Source organism: Acanthaster planci, linkage group LG05, assembly GCF_054643075.1.
Source record: "Acanthaster planci isolate LZ-2023a linkage group LG05, COTS_SCS, whole genome shotgun sequence".
NCBI classification, from domain to species: domain Eukaryota; kingdom Metazoa; phylum Echinodermata; class Asteroidea; order Valvatida; family Acanthasteridae; genus Acanthaster; species Acanthaster planci.
In genome coordinates, this window is record NC_141781.1 from 3,370,164 (window position 1) to 3,391,844 (window position 21,681).

The 21,681-nt window shown below is 42.8% G+C and overlaps 1 protein-coding gene across 2 annotated transcripts in view; it reads left to right on the forward strand.

Annotated features, from left to right (window-relative positions):
* LOC110982907 (dmX-like protein 2) overlaps nucleotides 1-20,813 on the forward strand; it is a 69,448-nt gene extending 48,635 nt beyond the window's left edge. Inside the window, exons 22-35 of one of the 2 annotated variants that reach the window (XM_022241677.2) lie at nucleotides 789-970; nucleotides 2,106-2,376; nucleotides 3,302-3,506; nucleotides 4,514-4,634; nucleotides 5,327-5,431; nucleotides 7,250-7,288; nucleotides 10,036-10,163; nucleotides 10,705-10,873; nucleotides 11,664-11,724; nucleotides 12,232-12,362; nucleotides 12,819-12,899; nucleotides 13,542-13,686; nucleotides 14,058-14,275; nucleotides 15,857-20,813. In XM_022241677.2, the coding sequence (XP_022097369.2) occupies nucleotides 789-970; nucleotides 2,106-2,376; nucleotides 3,302-3,506; nucleotides 4,514-4,634; nucleotides 5,327-5,431; nucleotides 7,250-7,288; nucleotides 10,036-10,163; nucleotides 10,705-10,873; nucleotides 11,664-11,724; nucleotides 12,232-12,362; nucleotides 12,819-12,899; nucleotides 13,542-13,686; nucleotides 14,058-14,275; nucleotides 15,857-16,045 (2,045 nt within the window). In that variant the 3' untranslated portion in view covers nucleotides 16,046-20,813. The remainder of the gene's footprint in view (nucleotides 1-788; nucleotides 971-2,105; nucleotides 2,377-3,301; nucleotides 3,507-4,513; nucleotides 4,635-5,326; nucleotides 5,432-7,249; nucleotides 7,289-10,035; nucleotides 10,164-10,704; nucleotides 10,874-11,663; nucleotides 11,725-12,231; nucleotides 12,363-12,818; nucleotides 12,900-13,541; nucleotides 13,687-14,057; nucleotides 14,276-15,856) is intronic. The other variant, XM_022241679.2, reaches the window with a different exon arrangement.
* Nucleotides 20,814-21,681: the final 868 nt, after the last annotated feature.

The following is a 21,681-nucleotide window of genomic DNA, read 5'->3' on the forward strand; positions in this document are numbered from 1 at the left end:
ACCAGTCACTGGCAGTACATGCTGTGGTACTAGCTATTGCTGAGCAAAATGTTTCGTTGCCCAGCACGTTGGCCTGCAGAACAGGTCCATGCAGTGGGCTTGACTCACATGAAATGGTGGTTTTGGATTATGCTCCCTGCTTCCATGTCATTTATTGAACACTCAGAAATGGGAAGGAGCCTGACTATTTTGCTACAGTTACAGGTTTAGCCATACCTTGAACTCTTTCTCATTAGGACTGTAAATGTGACGTGAGTTTAAGGGCGTGTCCGAAACCGGCTTCCAGAGGTACGGTTAGGTCTATTGTCTAGACCAGAGATTTGGATGCAGCCTCAATTTAGGAACTACCAGTACCCATCATCCTACTGGAACTGGAGCACACGGATGACAATCTAAAATTTGCTCCATTGCATCATCTTGGATTGCCTCTCTTTCAATTCAAGATGGCTGACGTAAGAAAAAGACCAATTTGCACAGTGCAAGGCGCTGTTAGACTTTTTCTTGGCTTCACAGACAAGTTTTCAACCAGTCGATTTGAAGACTAGGGGGGGGACAAGTTGAACCAGAAACTGTGTAGTTGCCCTTGCTTGTTTTTTGCCTGGTAACCTGTGTGCAAAATTCAAATCAAATACATTCTGAGTAGCAGGCGAAAATCTACCAGTTGTTGGCTGATGGTAACTGATCAAACTTAATGGTTACTGACTAAACTTTTAGAGGAAATTGAGGAATCCCGAGCAAAGTACAGTATCTATTGAAAAGTGTTTTACCCCTTTGTGTTTCATCATCAGCGGCCAACGCACCCAGCTCGGGAGATCAGACGCTCACCAAGCAGCGTAATCGCTACATGCTGCGTCTGATGGGCAAGGCCAGCAGCGGGCGTATGCCAGCCTCAGCTGAGGAGGAGAAGCCCACACCCAGAGAGGTCTTTGTGCCTCCTGAGACGAGCATCATGGACTACTTTATGGTCAAGGTTAGGGCGTGTCTCAGAACTTCAAATACTGTGAATGTTGCATTCAGTATACTGTATGTTTATTTGTTACCGTTGGAATACGTTTTTTTTCTGCGAGAGATTAAATAAGGGAGTAAGTATGCGCTTGGCCGGTCTTAAATGTGCGTTTAAGACAGACTCAGGAGAATGGACACGACTGTGTGGCTCGGGCATTTTCAGCGTTTATTGTCCTGAGCAAGGTCGTAAATAATTGTGTAAGACTGGCCAAGCACATATTTATTCCTATTCATTTTTCATAAATACTTTTTCATTCAGAGAGTCAAAATAAGTCAACGTATGATGGATTTCCAGTGATTTTGCTCTAAATCTTTACTTTCATTTTTCCAAACACCCCGTCCATTTTATGGTATATTCCATTTGAAAGTTGTCCAATAGAATCCCCCTCAGTGAACTTGACTCCTGACCAATCAGTCCTGCTTAAATTGTCTCGAATCCCTGTGCCAACGCGTGACTTAGTGGGCATTATCACTTCTCAGTGGGCATTATCAAATGTTAATACACAATCAAGTGACACATTTCGACCAATAGGAATAAAAAAAAATTTCCCAGGTATTTATGAATATCGTTCATTGAAAAGGAAAAGAAAAATAATCTTTTGATATCAGGGCGTTATTGTGATCTTTGTGGCACTTGCTTCACAGGATAGGGAATCTCTATTCAAATTTAGTGCCTCAGATGTAGTTCACTATGACCGTTTGCAGTATAAAATGTGTCTGGAAAATTGCCAGATAAAGAGTGAACACCAAAAATCCAAATTTAACCACACCTCCCCTTAAATTCTTCATATTTTTTATGCCCAAGCAGCTGTTACACAGATTTCACATAAGTATGGAAATTAGCAGCAGCACATAACAAGAAGGTTTTGTAGTCAAAACCATTCACAAGACCAGTCACAGTAATGGTAAACAGTGATAAAGGAATGCTTTTGTCACAGTTTATTTGAATAACAACTTATGAACTGAGTTCCGACTGCTGGTCTTGTGTTGGTGTTGTTATGGTCTTGTGGGATCTTGTGTCATCAAACAATTAAAATACCGTGTTCCTATGATGCCACATTTCATTTCTTCATTTTGCCGTTGTCTTTCCTCCCCGCCAGCCCTACGTCCCACCCTCGCAGGAGGGGATCGACTTTGACTCAGATGCCAGCGACAGCTCGGACGAAGAGAGTGATGGTGACTATGACGGCCACGACGACGGGGATGACCTGGACCCCTTCGCTCCCAAGAAGCCCCCCAAGCCCGGCCCGGGAGAGGCAGAGCACTCAGACTTCAACTCCTACAGTTGGTGCCTGATGCGTTACGCCTTCGTCAAGCTGATTCTACATAAGATGCAGTGCTTCCTGCCAATCAGTGGTATAGAACTGGCAGGTATGTCTAACACACTTGCAACTTTTGCCGACCAAACGCTCATAGTATACCGGCATTCAGCTTTCTCGTTTGGATTTTCTCATTTTTTATGCTTCCCGTGTACATCATTTAACCCCTTCACGGCGGGATTATTTTGACCGCGACTGCTGGGCTGTGGTATGCCCTGAAGGGAGGGCCTTGTCCAGCAGAAGGCCCCATTGAACCAGCAGCTGCCTGGTGAATAGACAGTATGTGTGGTAGGCACTAATCATCACACAGTGGTGCGGTAGTAGCAGTCTTCCGTAGCGAAGGAGTTAACAGTTGTTGACTGAGTCGAAGCCTTGGTTGTTAAGAGCCCCGGATGTTTGAAAAAGATGCCATATCCCACATTACAGTGGTCTACAGTTCTTGGCAGCATTTTCCAGAAGAGTCGTGAATTTAAGCTTCGACCATCCCCGTACAGAAATTTGTACAGTGCAGATGGACTCATGGTATTGTTTTAATTGCGTTGGTCACACATGTCTTGCACAAAAGCAAGGTCTACATAAGTTTGAGTGAACTGGATGTGATGTACAAGGCATTCCAACAGCTGACTGTCTGCCAGTACACTGCTCCCTCTACAGTTTGCTATTGCCATGGGTATATGTATAAAATAGCATGGGCACCAGTGGGTGTACACAGGAGATCAAAGTAAAATTAATGTGATGTGCAAGGAACGAGGGGAGTGTGCATTTTTACTGCTCAGTCAGATGATGTTGGTTACCAATGAAAGTGCAGTCAGCACCGAGATAAAACAAATCGATGTACTGTGGTGGGGAAAGCGGGGTGAAAATTTTGTCTGTCGGTGACTCAAAGAGGGCGAGGGTTAGAGAAGCGTCCACTGAAAAAATTGTACCCATTGGAAAACGATGAAAATAAGGTTTTTATTCCTGTTTGTGAACAACAGAGCTCCCCGTGGCCTCCCCCAAGCTTCACAGCATTCTCAAACTCCTGGAGCAGTGGCAGCAAGCCCTGATGAGGAAGCTGGACCTGTTTGCCGGCCCGCCCTTGGACTACATCCCGGGATGCAACGTGGACATGCCCAGCGCTGTGGGCGGCCCTGCCCTGCTGCGCTACAAGGGCCTCTTGGAACCCACCAACACGCCCTTCAGGTAGATGAGTTTAATTGATTGTTGGGGAATGATAGGGAGTGTTCAAAACTTGGAACTTTTTCTTTCCAACATCAACATTTTCAATTTTTGGTATGTCTTATTCTCATCTGGACAAATCACCATTCTAGCATGCAGCTCCATGAAACTGCCCATTTTAGCGTCCGTCAGCATAGGCCAACAGTATTTGCAGTCACCATGGGTGCCGTGGGGGGGGGCGAATGCTTGAACTGCATGTGTCCACCTGATAAAGAAATGGAGAAATAAAGTGGAAAATGAAAAAGGAGAAAAATGAAACAAAGGGAGAACGAGGATGAAAATCACCAATTTGCTTGACCCTCTTCCACTGTTGAGGATCTGTCAGTTTGCTGCTGAGTTCTTAGCCCCCCTGCCCCTCTCTCCGCCCCCGAGAAATCCTGGCAACGCCCACGAGTGGAACATTCCTGAGTGGGACACTAGTAGAGTTTGAAGACTCACCTCTTATGAGAGTTACCCCAGTATCTTGTCTAATGGTTGAGATCTTTGCACTCAACAGGAAGTCATGGGTCGAAGTCTCACTCTTGTATTAACATTTCTTTCAGACAAGCTCTTGCAGAGCACTGTATATTTTAATTTGTAAATTGCATCCTTGAAGGGAACGGTATCCTTTTTATCAAATCATTTGTGCTTGTCTACTTGTGTCATAGAGGGAATGGCCGATTCTGTATGCTGTATTTTAAGGTGTGGTGGCACCCTTAATGCATCTCATATTGGCGTCCCCAGTTCATATCATTTCTGGTACAGTACACGGATGGATGTATGACCTTGCACCAAATTACCGTGATTTTTTTTTTTAATAAGTAACACTCTGGGTTTGTCTCCAGTACCTAGAGCTGACAGTTTTTAGCAGTCCGTTCTTCCTTCCCCCCACCCCAATTTTCCACTCCTCATTTGATAGTTACTCCCAAGAGACCTTTGCCTCTTTGTTACAGAATAATGAAAGTAAAAAAATAACTCCCTCACCTCCACAGGTGCAAGCACAGAGCCGCTCTATCAACCAAACGTCTGTGGAACTACCTCGTGAGACAAGAGGTGGTGCAAGACATCTTCATTACCTACATCTTTAAAAAGAAGAGGGGAATGGAAGACATGGTGAGACACGATGAACATCCCATTTACCTGTTTGCAAAAGAGGGTGCACTTATCAGTAAACAGAGGAACAGTGTTGTGAAAAAAATGTTGAATTTGTCAAAGAGTGTTGAGGCGTCTGCGTTTCAGCAGTAGATGGCTGGTTCAAATCCAACTCAGCGTAATCTTTTACTTCTTTTCTTGCACCAAGTATTATTACTAACCAGTTATTGTGATTGAAAGCGAAAATGTAATACCAAGTACAGTAAACTCTTGTAAAGTTGAAATTAAGGGCACCGACAAAACGTGAAGTAATGGATTTCGATTTTCATCGATCATCTTGTTAAAAAAAACCAGGGTCATTAACACGGTAATGTGTGTGTCCACAACTAGCGTACGCTTTATAGATTCAATGATTACAGTATGCATATATGCGTATAGTATTGTTCCCGCTGCAGCTCATTGGCCATTCTGTGTAGTACAGACTGAATCTCTGTCCTGGTTCTCCATTCGTCCACTGGAATGTGTGGAGGAAACCAGTTACACCCACTATCATCATTGGTTCAAAAAGACAACTCCTGTGTCCGGTTATAATCCAGATTTTGTTCACATGGAAATCAGTGAGCATCACGTTACTCCTGTATTCCCAAATTGTTTTCTGGGGTTTTCTGTGCAAACGTCATTCCGGGTTTTCAAATTTTGTTCCTGTTCTGCAGGTTGACTCAGTTCGTGGCCTTCCAGCCTTTGGCACAGTGCCGACTTCCAAAGTCCGCATCATTCACAAGGAACAGGAGAAAATCCCAGCATTTTGCTTCAACAAGGTATGCTTAGATGTGCCTACTGACTGGTGGCTAAATGCGGATGGAGGGGCTCCCATCCTTAACCCCCCCATACATGTACATCCTTATTTTGTGTCTAATGTAATCGTGGGTTCTGTTTTTACTTTGAGGAATGCTAGAAGTCATGTTATTTCTTCTTCGGACTTAATTCTTTTCAATAACTTTCCCACTTTTTCCATGCAACCCCCTTTCCGGAGGTACATGTAACTCTCCACCCTGGTCTTTTTATTTTGTGTCTTTATGTTGCCTTCTGTTGAAGTAGAAATCAACTGTAAATTAAAAACAAAGCCAGCTCGCTCGGCTGTTACGTTGCAGGCTTCAACCTCAACTTTTTGAGAGGCGAGACCAGTCGGCCCTGAGTGGCTGGAAAACTCTCCAAGTGAAAAACCTTGTGTAAAAAATTTCTGATGAAGTACATTTTCATGTTTGTACACAGTAAAAAAAAAAATCAGTCGTTCATGAATCTGTGCTTATGTTTCCCTATTCTCTTCATCGCATAAAGATATCAAAGCACTATAAAAAAAGGTTGATCTGTTTATATTGAGAACTTGAAAGTTACAGAGAACTTTATTTGAGTTTGGAAGCAAGCAGCAACCTGTGCCAAAGTAAGTTTGAGGCCTGAGCTCATTGTGCAATATCAGTTAGCCGTGCAGTTTCAGGCCTTATGTTATACAACTCAAGGTCCGTCTGGTCTTATCAATTACCTGTTGTGGTTGTGTTAAATCATTCAGTTGAATAATAACGGAAAGCCTGCAAGCAGCCTTATGTGCCATTCTTTGATGATTATGCCGATGAATAAGTGGATGTTGGACGGGTGCGGAGAAAGAGATTGGTGAATCAGTCGTAATTCCTGTTGTTCCCTGGACTAGAAAGCACTCCCTCTTGTGTAAACATGGAAGAGTAATGACCGATGGGAGAGAGGACGTTGGCCCCATGAAAGGAGAAACTCAAAGAATTGCCATTGGTGTCTTGCACAGCGGAAGACCATAGAAAAAACGTTTAGTTTGTTAGGGACTGTATCACACGCATGCAATGCTCTGGAGAGTGCCAGCACCCATTAGCTAATCCCCAAACGTTCAGCATTGGGTCCAGTTCCAATGATTCCACACGCCACACTAAACGGACTGCATTAGCAAAGTTTCTTGAGAAAATATTAATCGGATTAAGGGTTCATATGAAACAAAGGGGTTGTTGTCAAAGCAAAATGATTGGGGTGAAAGTGGGTCCTCGTCAAAATAGCAACAGGTTGATATTTTTTCCCTAATCCTGTATTTATTTGGAAGGCCTGGTCATCTTTATACTAAGCGAAAAATGACACTTCATTTATCTCTTGGCAAAGTTTGAAAACAAATGATTCGAGTGAATTGTTACCCCAATGTTTGCATGGAACTCGATTGTCGAGTATCAACGTGTTTGTTGGATATGTACATTCCAGTCTCCAACCATTTTGAAATGCTTCCAAAGTTAAGTTGGATGTAATAGTTTTGAATTAAATGGGAGCCGAATCACCCTCATAGTTAAACCCAATATTTGACTCATCAGCATTTGCGTCAGCAATTTTTTACATAGTGTGTCCTTGTAATCTGTTTCGTGTCTGTTGCTAACTTGTGTGACTGTGTGACAAATAATGCATTGTGTTTTGCATTATAATCATTTCTCCCACAGTGTCCATGTTACCCTTTGCACAAGGCTATGCTAGTACCTACGTGTGGTCTGTGCTTGTCATGTGATGATCATGTGATAATCATTTGGTCTAATGCCCTTCCCTTTCAATCCTGATTTCCTTCCTCCTCCGATCAGGCTGACTGGAAGAACGTGACAATGAATGGAGAATACCGAGTATGTACTACGATCCCTCGATTACTAGCTGCATTTTGCATGATACCTTGGGCGTTGGGATCTGTCAGCCTTTTTTGCATGCTGTGCTCGTGGCGTGATACTTACAAAATGACTAACCCTAACCAAGCTTTTGCCCTCCAAATTTAACAGGTTTCTGGTGGAGGAGCTCATTTGCACGTAATTCACAAAGCTAATCCTCCCAGATCCTTGTAACTCCACGAGAAGGTTGTAGTCTAGAGGCTAGGTGCAGGATGAGGAAGGTGGACATCCAGCCATTGTGAGTGCTTGGGTACCGATGTCCATTGTAAGGATTGAGAAGTTTGGTGGAGAGCGTACGGTTGTTTTCTTGCTGAGAGTTATGGAGATTTTCAACAATGCCTAGAAAGTTTTATTTGCTCCATGAATGAAGGAAGGATGGCTGCTTTTTTTTTAACAGAAGAACAGCATCCCTTTGGTTGAAAAACACCACATAGGTGCAGAAACGTTCTTGTGCATTTGATGCAGGGTGTGTCAAGCACACGCAACCAATTTCTGTTGAATTGAGCGATGTTCTTTGCTCCAAGCTGACACTTTCCCACCAACATGTCCCTTCTTGACCAGTTAGAGAGTACTTCAAATCAGAGAGGAAAGGATCGTTCTTAATGCTGCTTGAACAGAGACTGCTGAAAAGCAGATGCTCATCAATCTGGAGATCAGAGATTTTGCCTTGCTGCTGCAAGACATTGAAGTATTTGTAGCATTGAGTTTTGATGACTGATCAAAACGCTGGTGAGCAGGGTTTTTGGGAGATTGTGCAATTTCACGTTTCCATGGTTTTTCGTAGATAGTTTTTGAGGTGGCCTTTGTAAAAGCATTTGTTTTTTCCTTTCTCGGTGGAGGGCATTTATTAACGTTGAAGGCCTGATGGCGGGAAGCTTTCGTTCATGAAAAAGAGCCCATCAAATCTTACCAATTGCCAGATGTTCAGCATGACCCTCATGCAGTTGAAGTCATTTTCATGTAAACTGCATGTTAAAAAACCCATTCTCTCTCTTCAAGCTAGGGAAGAGTGCCTTTTTGAATTTTGGTTTGTGAAGATAGTTCTGTAAACAAATTTGATAAATATGTCTAAAGTATGTGTACTGTTCAAAACAAAAATGTGATTTGTGCCTGAAATGGATGGCGTATCATTGTAAAGCGACTGGTATATGTTGTTACGTTAGCAGCAAGAAGTGGCTACTTGAAACCATTGCTTCACCAGACAGCTTCAAACCCTTTCAAGTAGGAAAACCTTTGACGCAAAGGGGTTTTTAAGGATTATGGAGTCAAACCTGCGAGAAGCCGTCTTCATTTCCGTTCTTGGAAAACGAATCAGTAGTGTCAATTTCGTAGCAGTTTCTTTGCTTATTAACAAACTCGAGAGCCGGCTGAAGACTTTCACATATTGCTTTCATGATCTTGGCTGGCCTCTGCTACTCAGGCAAGATTCGTGGATTGATTTGCCTTTCTTCTCTTGGCTTGCAAATGTACTAGTTAGTTAACTGAGGGACTAATAAGCCAGCCTCAAGACAAGTCAGTTACATACTGCAGGTTCTCTTTATAATTTAGTTTGACATTAATAGACAGGATGTCAGGCTGCCTTTTTCTCTTCTTGTTTCCTCACGGCAAATCCTTTGCACTATTAAATCCTGTGATATTTGCACGGGACATTTGGAGTACACCTGGAGTATATGTAACTCTTTCTTATGTAGTTGAAATTTAAAAAAAAACTGCTCTGACACTTCAAGTGTGAGACATTGTCATCTTTATTCATGCAGCCCTTGAATCACATTAAGAAGCACACACGCACCTAACCATTGTTGTCAGAGGTTGTCACCTTGGTTTTGTGAGAAGAACTAGTGTGGATGGTTATGCCAGAGTGATATTGCTGCCTCTGAAGTCAGCAATCTTTGCTCCTTGCTGCGGATTCTGACCCTACAATTTCCCACTTACGGCAGATTTGCTCTGTTATGCACATCGTTATCTGAAACTGCAGCACAGCACACTGCACAGCCCTACCGCAGTGGGGGTCTTATCCCCTAACTACCTCAAACTGGGAACAAAGGGACAAAAAGAAAAATCAGGTAGACCCCCTTGTCGAGCTCAACCCGGAGCCTCCATTAAATTGCTACAGTAATGGCCAGGGAATTCTCTCCTTTTTCGTCTTTGTTTTTCCCCCCCATTCTTTTCTTATTGCTTTAAAAATAGTCAGTCCCCGTGCAGTTGGTCATACAGCACATTGCAATTTAAAGTTAACCTCAAAAGGGGGAAAACTTTTCACACTTTTTCCCATCTGGGAAAAGTGTAAAAAAAAAATTTCCCCTCAGTGGAAAAATTTTCACCTTTTCCCCCATCTGTGAAATTGAAATTCACAAGTGGAAAATTTTGTACACTTTTTTTCACTAAAAATGTTCACACCGTTTTACCCAAGTGGGAAAATTTTTCGCAGCTGTTTTTCGCAAGCGGGAAGAATTTTCACAGTTGTTTTTCACAAGCGGGAAAATTTTCCACAGCTGTTTTTCACAAGGGGGAAACTTTTCCACAGCTTTTTTTTTCACAAGTGGGAAATTTGCCCGTGAATGTGAATTCTTTTCACAGTTTTTCCCAGTCATTTTGCGCGGGGTTAAGTTTCAGTTGCAGTGCACTGAGCTTCATCAGTTAACGTCTGAAACAATTAGGAACTGTTCCGGTTCTGTATGTAATGTGTATGGGTGTGGTGTTTCCATCAGGCAAATCCCACCGGTGTGGTTGTATCCACCCAACGTGGCCTGCTGGAGCTGGACATATCGCTCCTTCTGAACCCACAACAGACCTTCTGGATGGAGGAGGAAATTGATGAGCACTCCACTCCGCGAAAGTAAGCCACAATATGGGTTCACAGTGCCCTCTCTCTACCCCTGAATGATCTCCAGTAATATAAGTACATGTACCAATCCTAGGGTTTTCCATAAACAAGTCAACTTCAGATGTGATTTATTCCCAACGAATTGTACGAATCAATAAATTTGAAGCCTTGAATTCTCTTGGATATAGCGTAGTCCAGTTTCTTCAAATAATTCCCTTCATTCATTGGCCAGCAGTAGGCCAGTGTACAGTTCGACAGATACTTGAAAGTTGCAGTCTTGCCTGTTTTCTCTTAACACTGTCAAAGTTCAATCTTACCCTGCTTAATCTTACAGACAATTTTTCTGTTCTTATTCATCAGTCATATTTCTCTGTTACCTTAAAAGTGACTCAACATTTCCTACTGGGTTTTTTGATTCATATTTCTTGAAAACAAAAGTCAAAAGCTGCAATGACTTAAGCTCTTTTTGTATAGAAAGCTGATTGGCTTAAGTTGGAAGAATCTTATAATTAATGATCCATTTGGTTTGGCTTGTCTTCCTTTTACCATTCAGCCGAGGCACTACTCTGAGTCATTTGGAAGAAGACTTCTTGATGGTCACACCCATCGAGCGCCCGGTAGCCAACCCTTTCTCCAACTCCTCCATCCCTGCCTCCCGGATCTCCTCCGGCTTCTCCAACGAGCTGAATCTTTCCAACCAAACAGGGCGAGGCACCAACATCGTGAGTGCTGGAAAGAATTAGCTTTACCTTTGACTCTAGCCCAAGCCACCCTAACAAGCAGCCTTTATACAAAGAGAAAGCAATTATAGCAGTGATGCCCTATTGGTGGGGTCACACCACATGGGCAGCCGGGTCTTATGTGTTTGGTGCAGTTCGGGATGAGCATGCGTTTCCGGAGTGTGAAATAACGGTCAGACATGGGACATTTTCTGACCCCATTTGCTGTATGTTCCACCAAAAGCACATGGAGTCACACAAAATGTCCAAAGGAAATTGACGGTAAAAGTCCCCAAAGCAAAATTCTGTTGCTGTTCTCATCCTGGTTTTTGTGCTTAATAAGTTTTTAACTCTGCCAGTGCGTTCTCATGCTACCTTGGTGAATGTCATCTCAATTTGGCTGAGCAAAATTACTGTTGTGGCTCTGTTCCGTCTGATCCCTTTTTTGGCCAAATTTCATCCACTGTGCCACCAATTTCTGTTTGAATGTACATTCCTCTTGTCTGTACCATGCGCCCAGTTGAAGTGGTCCCCACCATCCTTTCTCTTGTTTGCCATTGAGGGGGCGCTTCTGCACAGAGCAGGTCATGAACGGAAGAAACGCCAAACCCTTCATGCCTGGATGTTGCGATAGCTTTTGTTCCGATTCGAAATTCAGAACCCTGCCTACTTCCAAAATTTTTTTCTTTTCAAACCCCCTGCTTCAAAATCCTCCTCCATACCACTTCACAACAATTGCCTGCTTCTTCCCATGCAGTGGAACCTGCCATTGTGTTTTGTTTTTTCCCTGCAGATAACGAGTCGTCCGTTGTACCACATCCGGAGACTAGCTGCCCATCCATCATTACCGTATTGTAAGTGCTCTTCATTTCTGATTATTATCAAAAACAATTGCTTTCATTCTTTCATTTTTCCTTTTGCTTGGTCAGTAAATCTCACATCAGAATTTTCAGAAATTGTTGCAACATACCTGTCCAAATCCTTAAGGGTCTCTCATATTTAACCTTGTCTGATCTCAGAAGATTCAGTAATCAAGCCATCGCTTAAAGGTACAGTCCATCATTTGCAGTGATCCAAAAAGTGACTGACAAACTTATCATTGAAAAGCATACTTAGTTTAAAGAGGGTTATGGGACCAAACTCTCTCCGATATTGTTCTTTCTGGCAAGCTGCCATTTTGAAGAAAACAGTAAAAGAGAGCCATTTCCAACAGTGTCATTAGAAACACGATCAAAGTTCACATTTTTTTAGTTTTAACCCTAACAGTCCCAAATCCTCCAATTTCAGTACGATTTTACATACACGCTGTGGGGTTTGAATTAATATACAGTTTTTTTTTGTTTTTTTTGGCCTGCTTGCAGATCTCAGTGGGTCGAATGACGGCAGCGTCCACATGTGGGAATGGGGTCACACCCACAAACTTTACACCCATCGGTTTCCCGGCCAGTACCCCAAGGTCACCCAGATGTACTTCAACGACCAAGGCAATAAGGTGAGGCTTGAGTAAAGCAAGTGTCGTCCACATTCACGTTACATTGTTGAACTGATCAGATTTTGCTTAACATGTGGACAACAAAATACATTCTTAATCCTCTTTCTGGAGCAGCGTCTATATTAACGCAAATGAGGTTGCACAAGTTTAATGAGCATATTGCATGTATTTTACTGATGGTTCTCTGAGCCAAACGAGTATGATAAAATTATTGTTTTTGAAATTCAAATTTTTCCATATTCGTGATGTAGAAGAAATTGAGCCGCCTATAATGTCTACTTTTCATATAATGCAAAAAAATCAATTTCTCTTTCGGCTGCTTAAACCTGCAACATGACAGCCAAGGTCACAAGCAGCAACCATCATGGCGTCAGTCATTTTCGAGGACAACGTCTGCTTAGGTTTTGCTAGATTTTATCGAATCGTTCGATGTATATCCTGTTTGCCTTTCTGCAGTTCGGTGTCGCAGACGACAGCGGCAAACTCTCCCTGTGGCAAGTTGGGATGAATGCGCCGACTGTCACCAAGCCATTCTGGGTATGTGTCTTTGATCCCTACAACCACTCGATATCCCCGAGTTAAAAATCTGGTCTGGCAACATATGAATGGCTCTAAGCCAGTTCTTTGACGTCTACTAGTGACTATTAAGTGGCCCATTTTTTATTTAATATTCAAGATATGCTTTAGTTGAGTGTTGTTGCAGTTCTGCAAACACAGAAATCCTCAAGCAAGAATACCGTAGGCCTTTAGATGAATCCAGCTGGATCCAAAGCAGAATATTTTATTTGTTAGAAGTAATCTGTCCTCCAGACATGTGTAATTGATGGAGTGCTGGCTGATTTGCTGAAAAAATTCAAGAAGTGATCTTGATCTTGTCTAATTTTATATTGGGAGTTTGGCTCTTCACCGACATATTTATGACACTGTATACTTAGTGTTGTTCAAAGGCTTGTGAGAACATTCACCCGCTTACTTGGATTGAATGCAAACCCACGACCTCGTGCTTCACTAGTGCACACAGCTTACTGCTTGACCCCTGAGCTTGTTTGGGTCAGCTTGTCCGTTCAAGTTAATCAGCAGCGAGTATAGTTACAGAGATTTGTCCCGTGTATGGCATCAGGAGTGACGTCTTTTGAGTTTGATTGATTGACTTGGTTTTTCCCCTCTCTGTATATTCAGAGTAAGCTGTGCCACAACAAGGCCTTGTACGACTTCAGCTTCCTGGGGTCATCCAGTTTCCTGGCCACGGCGGGGCTGTCGTCGGAGAGCAAGAATCTCTGTCTGTGGGACACGCTGATGCCCATGAGCAAGGCCATGATTCACAGTGGGTCTTCTTCCATTTGTTGTCCCTCCCTTTGCCATTGTTTTTTTTGCTTCCCCTTCTAAGTTGATACCATGGGCCCAATTTCACAGGGCTGCCCTCCACACAGAAATCTGCCAAACAAAAATGTCGTTGTTTAGCGTAAGTCGGCTCGCAGTCAATATTGCAGGCATTATGCATTTGTAGGAAGTTTGATTGGTAGAAATCTCGCGAAACATAGTGCCCACATGTGAGTGTTGACCGATGGTAAGGGCAGGAGGACATTGGCACCCTTGCCATTTCTTTGAACCTGGGTCAGAGAGGTGGAGGCCCATTTTCAGTCCAGGCTGTGCCGAGCTGTTCTCATCCCCCGCAATCTTCCCTCCTGGTCTCAGGCTTCACCTGCCACGAGGGTGGCTGCCCCTGCCTCTCCTACTGCCCCCGCCAGCAGATCCTCATCACGGGCAGCAAGAAGGGGGACATTTCCATCTACGACATCCGGCAGCGCAAGCTGCGACACACCTTCCAGGCGCACGACACAGGCATCAAGTGCCTGACGGTCGACCCCTCGGAGGAGTACTTCGTGACCGGGTCAGCTGAGGGCGATATCAAGGTCAGTCTTTTGAATTTTGGGGGATGTTTCTGTGGAAGAGTTGAGATCGGGGAGATGTAAATTCAAGCCTCACTCTTCACTGAAGTCATTCCAACCTCTTCACACCTGTTCTACATTGTATTCCGTTGTCTTGATTCACCAGTGGGTCCAAAAAGCCAGAGTGCTTGGACAACTTTAGGCAATACCTGGACTAACACGCTGGTTAGTTTCAGGTAGTTCAGTGACTTACGGTTTAATAAACACTTAATACTTAATTAATTATATTACATTTAATCTACAATTTCCGGAGCTATGTCCCAAACAGGAATTCATGTCTTCATTTCCCACCGGAGCAAACTCAATTTCCAGACAGCATCTCATCGTATGGTGCTCCACATATTCAGACAATCAAGAGCAAAACCCTCTTCAAAATTGTTGTAGTTTTTCATTTTTGAGGGTGGTGTGTAAAACTTTACAGTAATTGCTGATATCCGCTGTCTTCTTGCAAATACTCAAGAGGTCACTATGCAGCCGGGCTGCTTGCAAATGGTATGGCTACAGCTGGATGCAACATGGACGCCTATGAGAAGTTGTGTAAGCCGTTGGCTGGCAGCCTCCATTGGTGCATTGTGTTTCATGAGTGCAGTGTGCCCAGAAGGAAAGGCTTACATTTCCTCCCTTGTTTCTGATCCTTTTTATAACGTCAAGAATGAGTCATGCTGGGCCATTATACATAGATCTAAATAAAGAAGTTAAACTAATTTTTTTATAAGATGTAATGTTTGCATGGAGAGATGAACATTAATTTGATTTTGGGTGTTTGTCTCTTTGCGGATGTAAACTTGTAAACATCTTACACTCAGAGTTACTTCGTTACATTTTTCACAAACATGCAGACAACGTTGTTGATATATACAAGTTAGTGAAGGGGAAAGCATTCTACAACTGTGTACACAGTTTCTGTGAGAGCATACATGTACCTTACATGTTCACGCTCGTTAAAAGTGTCAAATGTTCATCACTGAATTGACAGAAGTTTCCCCTCCATTTAGAGTGATGCCTTTACATGGTCATTAGTGAGGGAGACACGTCCGCAAAGAATCCAAATCAAAAGGAAACAGGCATCATTAGTGTCACGAAACATGGTCAAGAGGCCTTTAATTACCGGCACCTTGATAACCACTGCACTTGCAAGGACTCAGTTGAAGAGTTCTTTTCCAGGGTCGCATTGTTTTGATCAATCAGCCAGTGTTTGGTCAACAGGGTTTCCTCCCTCCAAGGCATGGTACTGGTTGCCCTGGCTTGCGCGTAGGAAGTCATGGCCAGCAAAGGGCTGGCTCGGACTGTCAGCATAGGATCAGCTGTGGAACCCCCCCCTTTTCTTTCCTTCCCAAAATGAAGAGATTTTTAAAAAGACATTTTACAAAATTAGGATCCCCTCCTTCCTGAAATTTGACCCCAGTTATGCTACCCCTGACAGTTTGCCTAGATCAGAACCCACCACTGTTCAGTCGCACGAGCAGGCTTTTCGACCGTAGCCTCGTGTCAGTACACAACGATGACGAATGGCAACCCTTATGACTTCTTTTTGTTTGGGCTCAGGTGTGGTGCCTGTCCGTCCACAGCCTGCTGCACTTCTACCCTGGCCAGCACCCGCGGGGGAATTTCTTCCGGCAGTCGGGCAACGGGGTGCTGCAGCTGGCCATACTGCCCTCCAGCCACCTGTACTCCTGCGGTGGGGACGGCACCATGAAGTGGCGCTCCCTGCCCGAGTGGGACAGCATCTTGTAGCTGGGCCGCAACCATCGCCGATCATGCCACATGCCCAAAGAAGAACATGAATCCCTGAATTAAGAAAGAACTGAATAAGAGTGTTGCTGATGTTGACATCCTGCACACTAGTGTTGAACCTTTGCCAAGGGACGTTGTACTCAACCAAATTCTTGTGTTCCTGAAACCAGAGTTAACCATTCGGGGTGTAAACATTAATTCCCATATTTATTTTACATGTTCATGTGGACATTCCTTTGTTTTCTGGCAATTAAAAAAAACTTGAAGAAAATAGTCTTGTTTACCCTCCACTGCAAAAAAACATCCTGCAAGCTGGCTGTTTGATGATAGCATCCACGACTGTTCCTCAGAGTGTTGAAGCAGACAACCTTGATCCCAAAATGCCTCTGTTCTTTCTGATGGAGAGGTAAATAGGCAGACTTTTGCAAGTTCATCGAAGGCTCCCAAATCCTATATTTTGTTGGTTATACGCGTGGTTCCCATTAACAGTTTTCGAGGTTAGGGGTCAACACATTCCAATGGGATGTGACTTGTAGGTTACTTAGTCTTTTGAACCATTTTCAATTCTGCCATTGTTTTCACAGCGTTACTTTGATGTTTGTCCTACAAATGCTGAATAACATTTAAAAATGTAACAGTAGATGGCCCCACTGCCCAAACAGGAGTAATGCTACTTACATGTGTAAGATATTTCAGGTGAACGTTTATCAATAAAAAGAAAACCGTTTCAATATATCTGCGTATCATTTTTCAAACTAATAAGCAATAATGTGTGGTAAGTGTTATAATCATCAACGTGTCTTTTCTATTTTGTTTTTTTTTTATTTGTGATTTATTGTGTTGTTTGAAGTGAGTGTACAGCCCAACTGCCCTGCTGATTCAGTGAAGTCTTCTGAAGCCTCAGTTCTTTATTGTAGAAGTTCATGAAGTAAACATTGTTGCTTCTATTCACATTGGTTAGGATATTTCGAAGCATTAGGTCATCAAGCCGTGCTGTGGTGAAGACCATAGCAAGACCAGACATACGACCAGTCACAAGTAACAGGGTTTAACAGTGGCTATAGTGTGGAGGGGTTGTTAGGCTGCTATCTTGCAGGCCAGTGCTATGGTTCCACAGGGTATGCACAAAGATGGTTTCCCTGTGGAACAGAAGTACTGCCCTGCAAGATGGCTACCATGCAAATCCTCAATAATAATGCTTTTGTTGCAGTTCTTCTAAAAAGCTTGTGACTTTGTGAGTTCAGACTGGAGGTCTTGTGTAATTGCCCTGCCTTGAGTCTTGCGATGGTCCAAGGAGGTCTCAACTACAGTACAGTCACTGAATAGCTATTTTTGAAACCCTTTATTCCAAGTCTTAGCATTTTTGCCTTTTTTTAAATGTTCTTCCTACTAACCCCGGGACAATATTAAGTGTGTACTGTTTCTCGTGTACTGTCTGTCTTGTATTTGGTTAAAACTGAACTTGGAACATTAACAAAGTTCATAGAAGTGTTCAAACAGTGTCTTAAAACACTTCATCTTCCCGGGCTGTTTCAATTTTCCCTTTGGTGGGGCTGCTTAATTGTTGGGTTTAAAAAGTACTAACATTCCAGTAGGCTGTTAATAAAAGTGTATGTGTTGGTAATGTACAGTTAATTATGACCACAAGATGACCAATCACATGAAAGTGTACAAGAATATGTAATACATGTGTATATAGAATGAGAGGTGTGAATATTAACTACAACTGCAATATTACATGTACATAGCTGAAGAGGTGGATAACTTGGTTGTCATATTGTGTTATTTTTCCTCCTAGAACTGTGTTTATCTTTGCCCAAAGAGGAGACCAGGAATTTTCGAATTGGCCCAACTTGAAATAGGACAGTGAAATAGTATTAGAATGTTGCCAACTTTTAATCAAGGACCAGAGAACAGGGCACGTTTTTGTTTTTTGTATGATTGCTTTTCACACCGTTCGTGGAACAGTTGTGATCTTTTTTGTTGTTTGTGATAGCTTTGTTTGTTTTTGGCTTTGTTGTTCATTGTGGCAGCTTTACGTGGAAGACACAGCACAGGACGATTGAAATGGAAATAGTTATGATGAAGTGGCTTTCCTTCAGGTTTGGAGCAAAATAGGCTGAGAAGAGGAAGTACATTACTGTCACTGAAACATTGTTAATACAGGCTTTGGCCACTTGCCAAAGTTTCTTTACCCTATAGGAGACTCATACAATGTAATGTCCCATTCAACAACCGCTTGATAACTTATATCGTCCACTGCGGTGACGGGCTCAGCAGAACAGATAAGTCTTTTATCAGGCTTGCAACTTCTTCTGAATCGGCTTCATTCCTCGTCTCTAATTTCACATTTGTGCCGCTGCAAATTGAAGACCTCTAAAGGCGAAGTCTTGTACAGTTTGGAATTCCGTGAGTGGTTTTTGTATGACTTACTAGTTCATAGCATTGCATTTGAATACAGGATTTCGTTGGAACTATTTCAGGGCGTGGGTCTAGGGTTGGGGAAAGGGAAAGTACATACAGGTGACCTGCTCCAGCACCACACCAACCCACCCCTTCAGGAGAGGTTAGGGTTGGGTTGGGATGAGTTTGGGTGCTTGTGTGTGTGTTCCTTTTTTTAGGGGGGGGGGTATAGTGGGTAGGCCTTCCCACGTTAAGGTGACAATTTCATTTGTTGGGAAAGTTGTGTCCGAACTGTGAGGACTAAAAATCATCCTATCACGTCTACTGTATGCTTCAACTGGTGTTTAGTTTCCAGTATGTTTATGTTAGGAGGGGGGGGGTTACAGAATTCCTCCACTCCCCTTTTCAATTGCCACTGCCAGTCCATGTACAGTGGGCGTGGTCCATAAGGACGTACAAACTAGAAGGGCTGCTCCATCGTGAAATATGCATCATAGACTGACTGTGGCGGTTTTGATTCGTTACATGTACGAAATACCATTGTACACCTTTTGCCCATTTTGTAAGCTTCATTAATATTATCAATGATGAATTGAAAGCAACATGCCTTAAGTTAGATCGTGAACAGAAACTGTTGATATCCCATTTAAAAGTTGTCTGCAATACCCAACTAAAAATTGTCACTGAAGGTCCGTATCAAGTAGGTTACGTGGTTTAATTCGTAGTTGTAACATCTTAATGCGATTTTTCCGGTGTGGTACAAGAGGACTGATGTGAGAGGTGCTCGGAGAAAAAGGAAATCGAGTCTGAACACAACCCTTTCCACTTGACTTCGAATTTAATTTGGGCTTCAGTTGAGTTTTCTGTTCCCACAGATGTCTATATGTATTTGTTTTGCATTAAGTGTGTACAAATGTTGAAGTTCCCTGGTTGCATCCTGCCTACTTGAGCTCCCAGCAAGCCAGGCTGTACGTGTAAACGATCGCAAGTTGGATACGTCCTGCTTACGTCGTAGTTAGTAATTAGCGGTGTAGGCCTATAGCAGACTTTTTTCCCCATTCTGTCTGGTGTAGCCTCCACTGTCCTCTTTTTTTTTGCCTGTTCGTGATAGTTCGTGCATCAAACGATATAACTGTCTCCTGTCTTGGATTTTTTCTCCTGTCAGTATTATGCAATTAAAAAGATGGCATTCAAAGAAATCCGATGTTGTCGCCGCCGTGGTATTTTTAGGTAGAGGAGCTGTTGGCCGTGCCGTTTGTTAGGTTACTAAGTAATTTTGTGGTCGATAGTTTGCACACACTTGGACTGAAAGTGCGTAAAGACACATTTTATGACTTAAACTTTAATATTACTGGCAACTTTTGTTTTCTGAAGCTGGTCAAGTGATCAATCAGCCCAATGACTTCATTTATTTAAATAAGGTATGTGCAGTTTGGCCTGATCAGCTGCTAATAAATAATCGTTACCACAAATAGGTAAGGTATCCTCGAACCGTAATGTAACCCTTTCTGTCCCGGAGATCAACCACAGCTGTACGGTTTAAGGTAGTGTTTTCTAGGGTAGTCGTGTGTTTTAGCATTGTCAGCGGTGCGAGACTTCGCCTTTGTAGCTGATTTCAGCTTTTTGTTTAAATGTTGACCCTGAATTTCAGCTTTTTTGTACACCTGGTCTGTTCAGAAGTATCTGATCTGTTTACATTTCAGCTTTTTGCAGGCTGTTTTCAGCTTTGATTTTTAACTGGCTACTCACGCCCTGCAATGTGTAAATGCATCGAGACGGCGAAGCCGTGTTGGAGCTCTGCCGGAAACTTGAAGTCTTCATAAATATCATTAATGGCAGAAATGCTGCGTACGTGTCGAGTCCCTGGCCAACAAGAACAATTGCCCTCGCCTGAGAACTGATTGGAACCTGGTTTGGTAGTATATTGTGTAATTTTTATCGCCCACACATTATATGTTGGCCAAATTGTACCATTACGTGTAGTCATGCTATTTCCACTGTGTAGGCCTCTGCATTCACAAGGGTTAAACCAAAGCATTCATATTTGATGTGGTATTTCTCTGGGTGTTATACATATATAAACTGTCATGTAAGGATGTTCATAATGCACGATAGTTGGATTAAAAAACAATTATATTATTCACCAGATATGTCCAACGTCGTTGGAACTATGATAAAAATGTGTGAATCTATTTATGTATATTGAAGGGTAAATGTGTCGCATGTTTTATTGTTAAATTAACAAAAAAGACGTTTACTTTTTATCGTATTAAACTCAAATTTTGAGTGATGGCTATGTATCATTGACTGTATGATCGGACCATTATGCAACGATCAAGGAACAATAAACCGCGAGAACGGTGAATTTGTGTCGTTCTTTCCTGTTATTGTATCATTCTTGTTTAGCGTTGAATTGATTGTTGACTGTTTTCATTGTCTGATCTCCGAGATTTCCATTCGCTGTCACCTAGCGCCCGAACAGGGCGCTGGGAAGTGCTGATGGCTTTTGGCTTTGCACTGTAATTGGCTACTTCGTGCACGACCTGCACCGAGTGAGGTTATCCCTTCCTGTTAGGTTAGCGTTTGTTTGTTTGTTTGTTTGTTTGTTTGTTGGGGTGTTTGTTTGTTTGTTTTTGATGCGCCGATGTCAGTGCTTTGGTACGGACAAATTGTCGCCTGTATGATAAAAACATGGCCTTAATTGGTAAAATCACAGTGTGAGGAAGGAAAAGAGAAAAATATTGATTGTTAACCGACGCTTATGTAAGGTGTTGAGCGAGCTGGGGCGCCTGGCAGAAATTTACCCACAATGCTGTGCGCCACGTTTCTGAAACCCCATGGCGTATGCCTTCATTAAAATCTATGTAAGCCATCAGCCCTTTCCAGCGCCCTGTTTGGGCTGGGCGCACGCCGTTACTTGCCTCGCGCCCTGTGTCCACTTATTACTGTGATTTCAGTTCAGAAATCCCGGAATTGACGAATCTGGACTGTTTGTACACAGTGAATGGGCTTATCTACCAGAAGTGGTAGCAGCCAATCACATTTTGGGACATGTCTTTACGTCGTTCATACCTGCGTTATAATGAACGAGTCTACAAGTCCGGCTACTTTTTTTTTAGGTGTATTTTTGCGTTGGGGAGATGTTAATTTATATAAAGGTGGAAATTCCGTGTGTATTATGCAAGATTATGTCGTTCATATGCAATTGTGAATAACTACCCATCACCGACAGG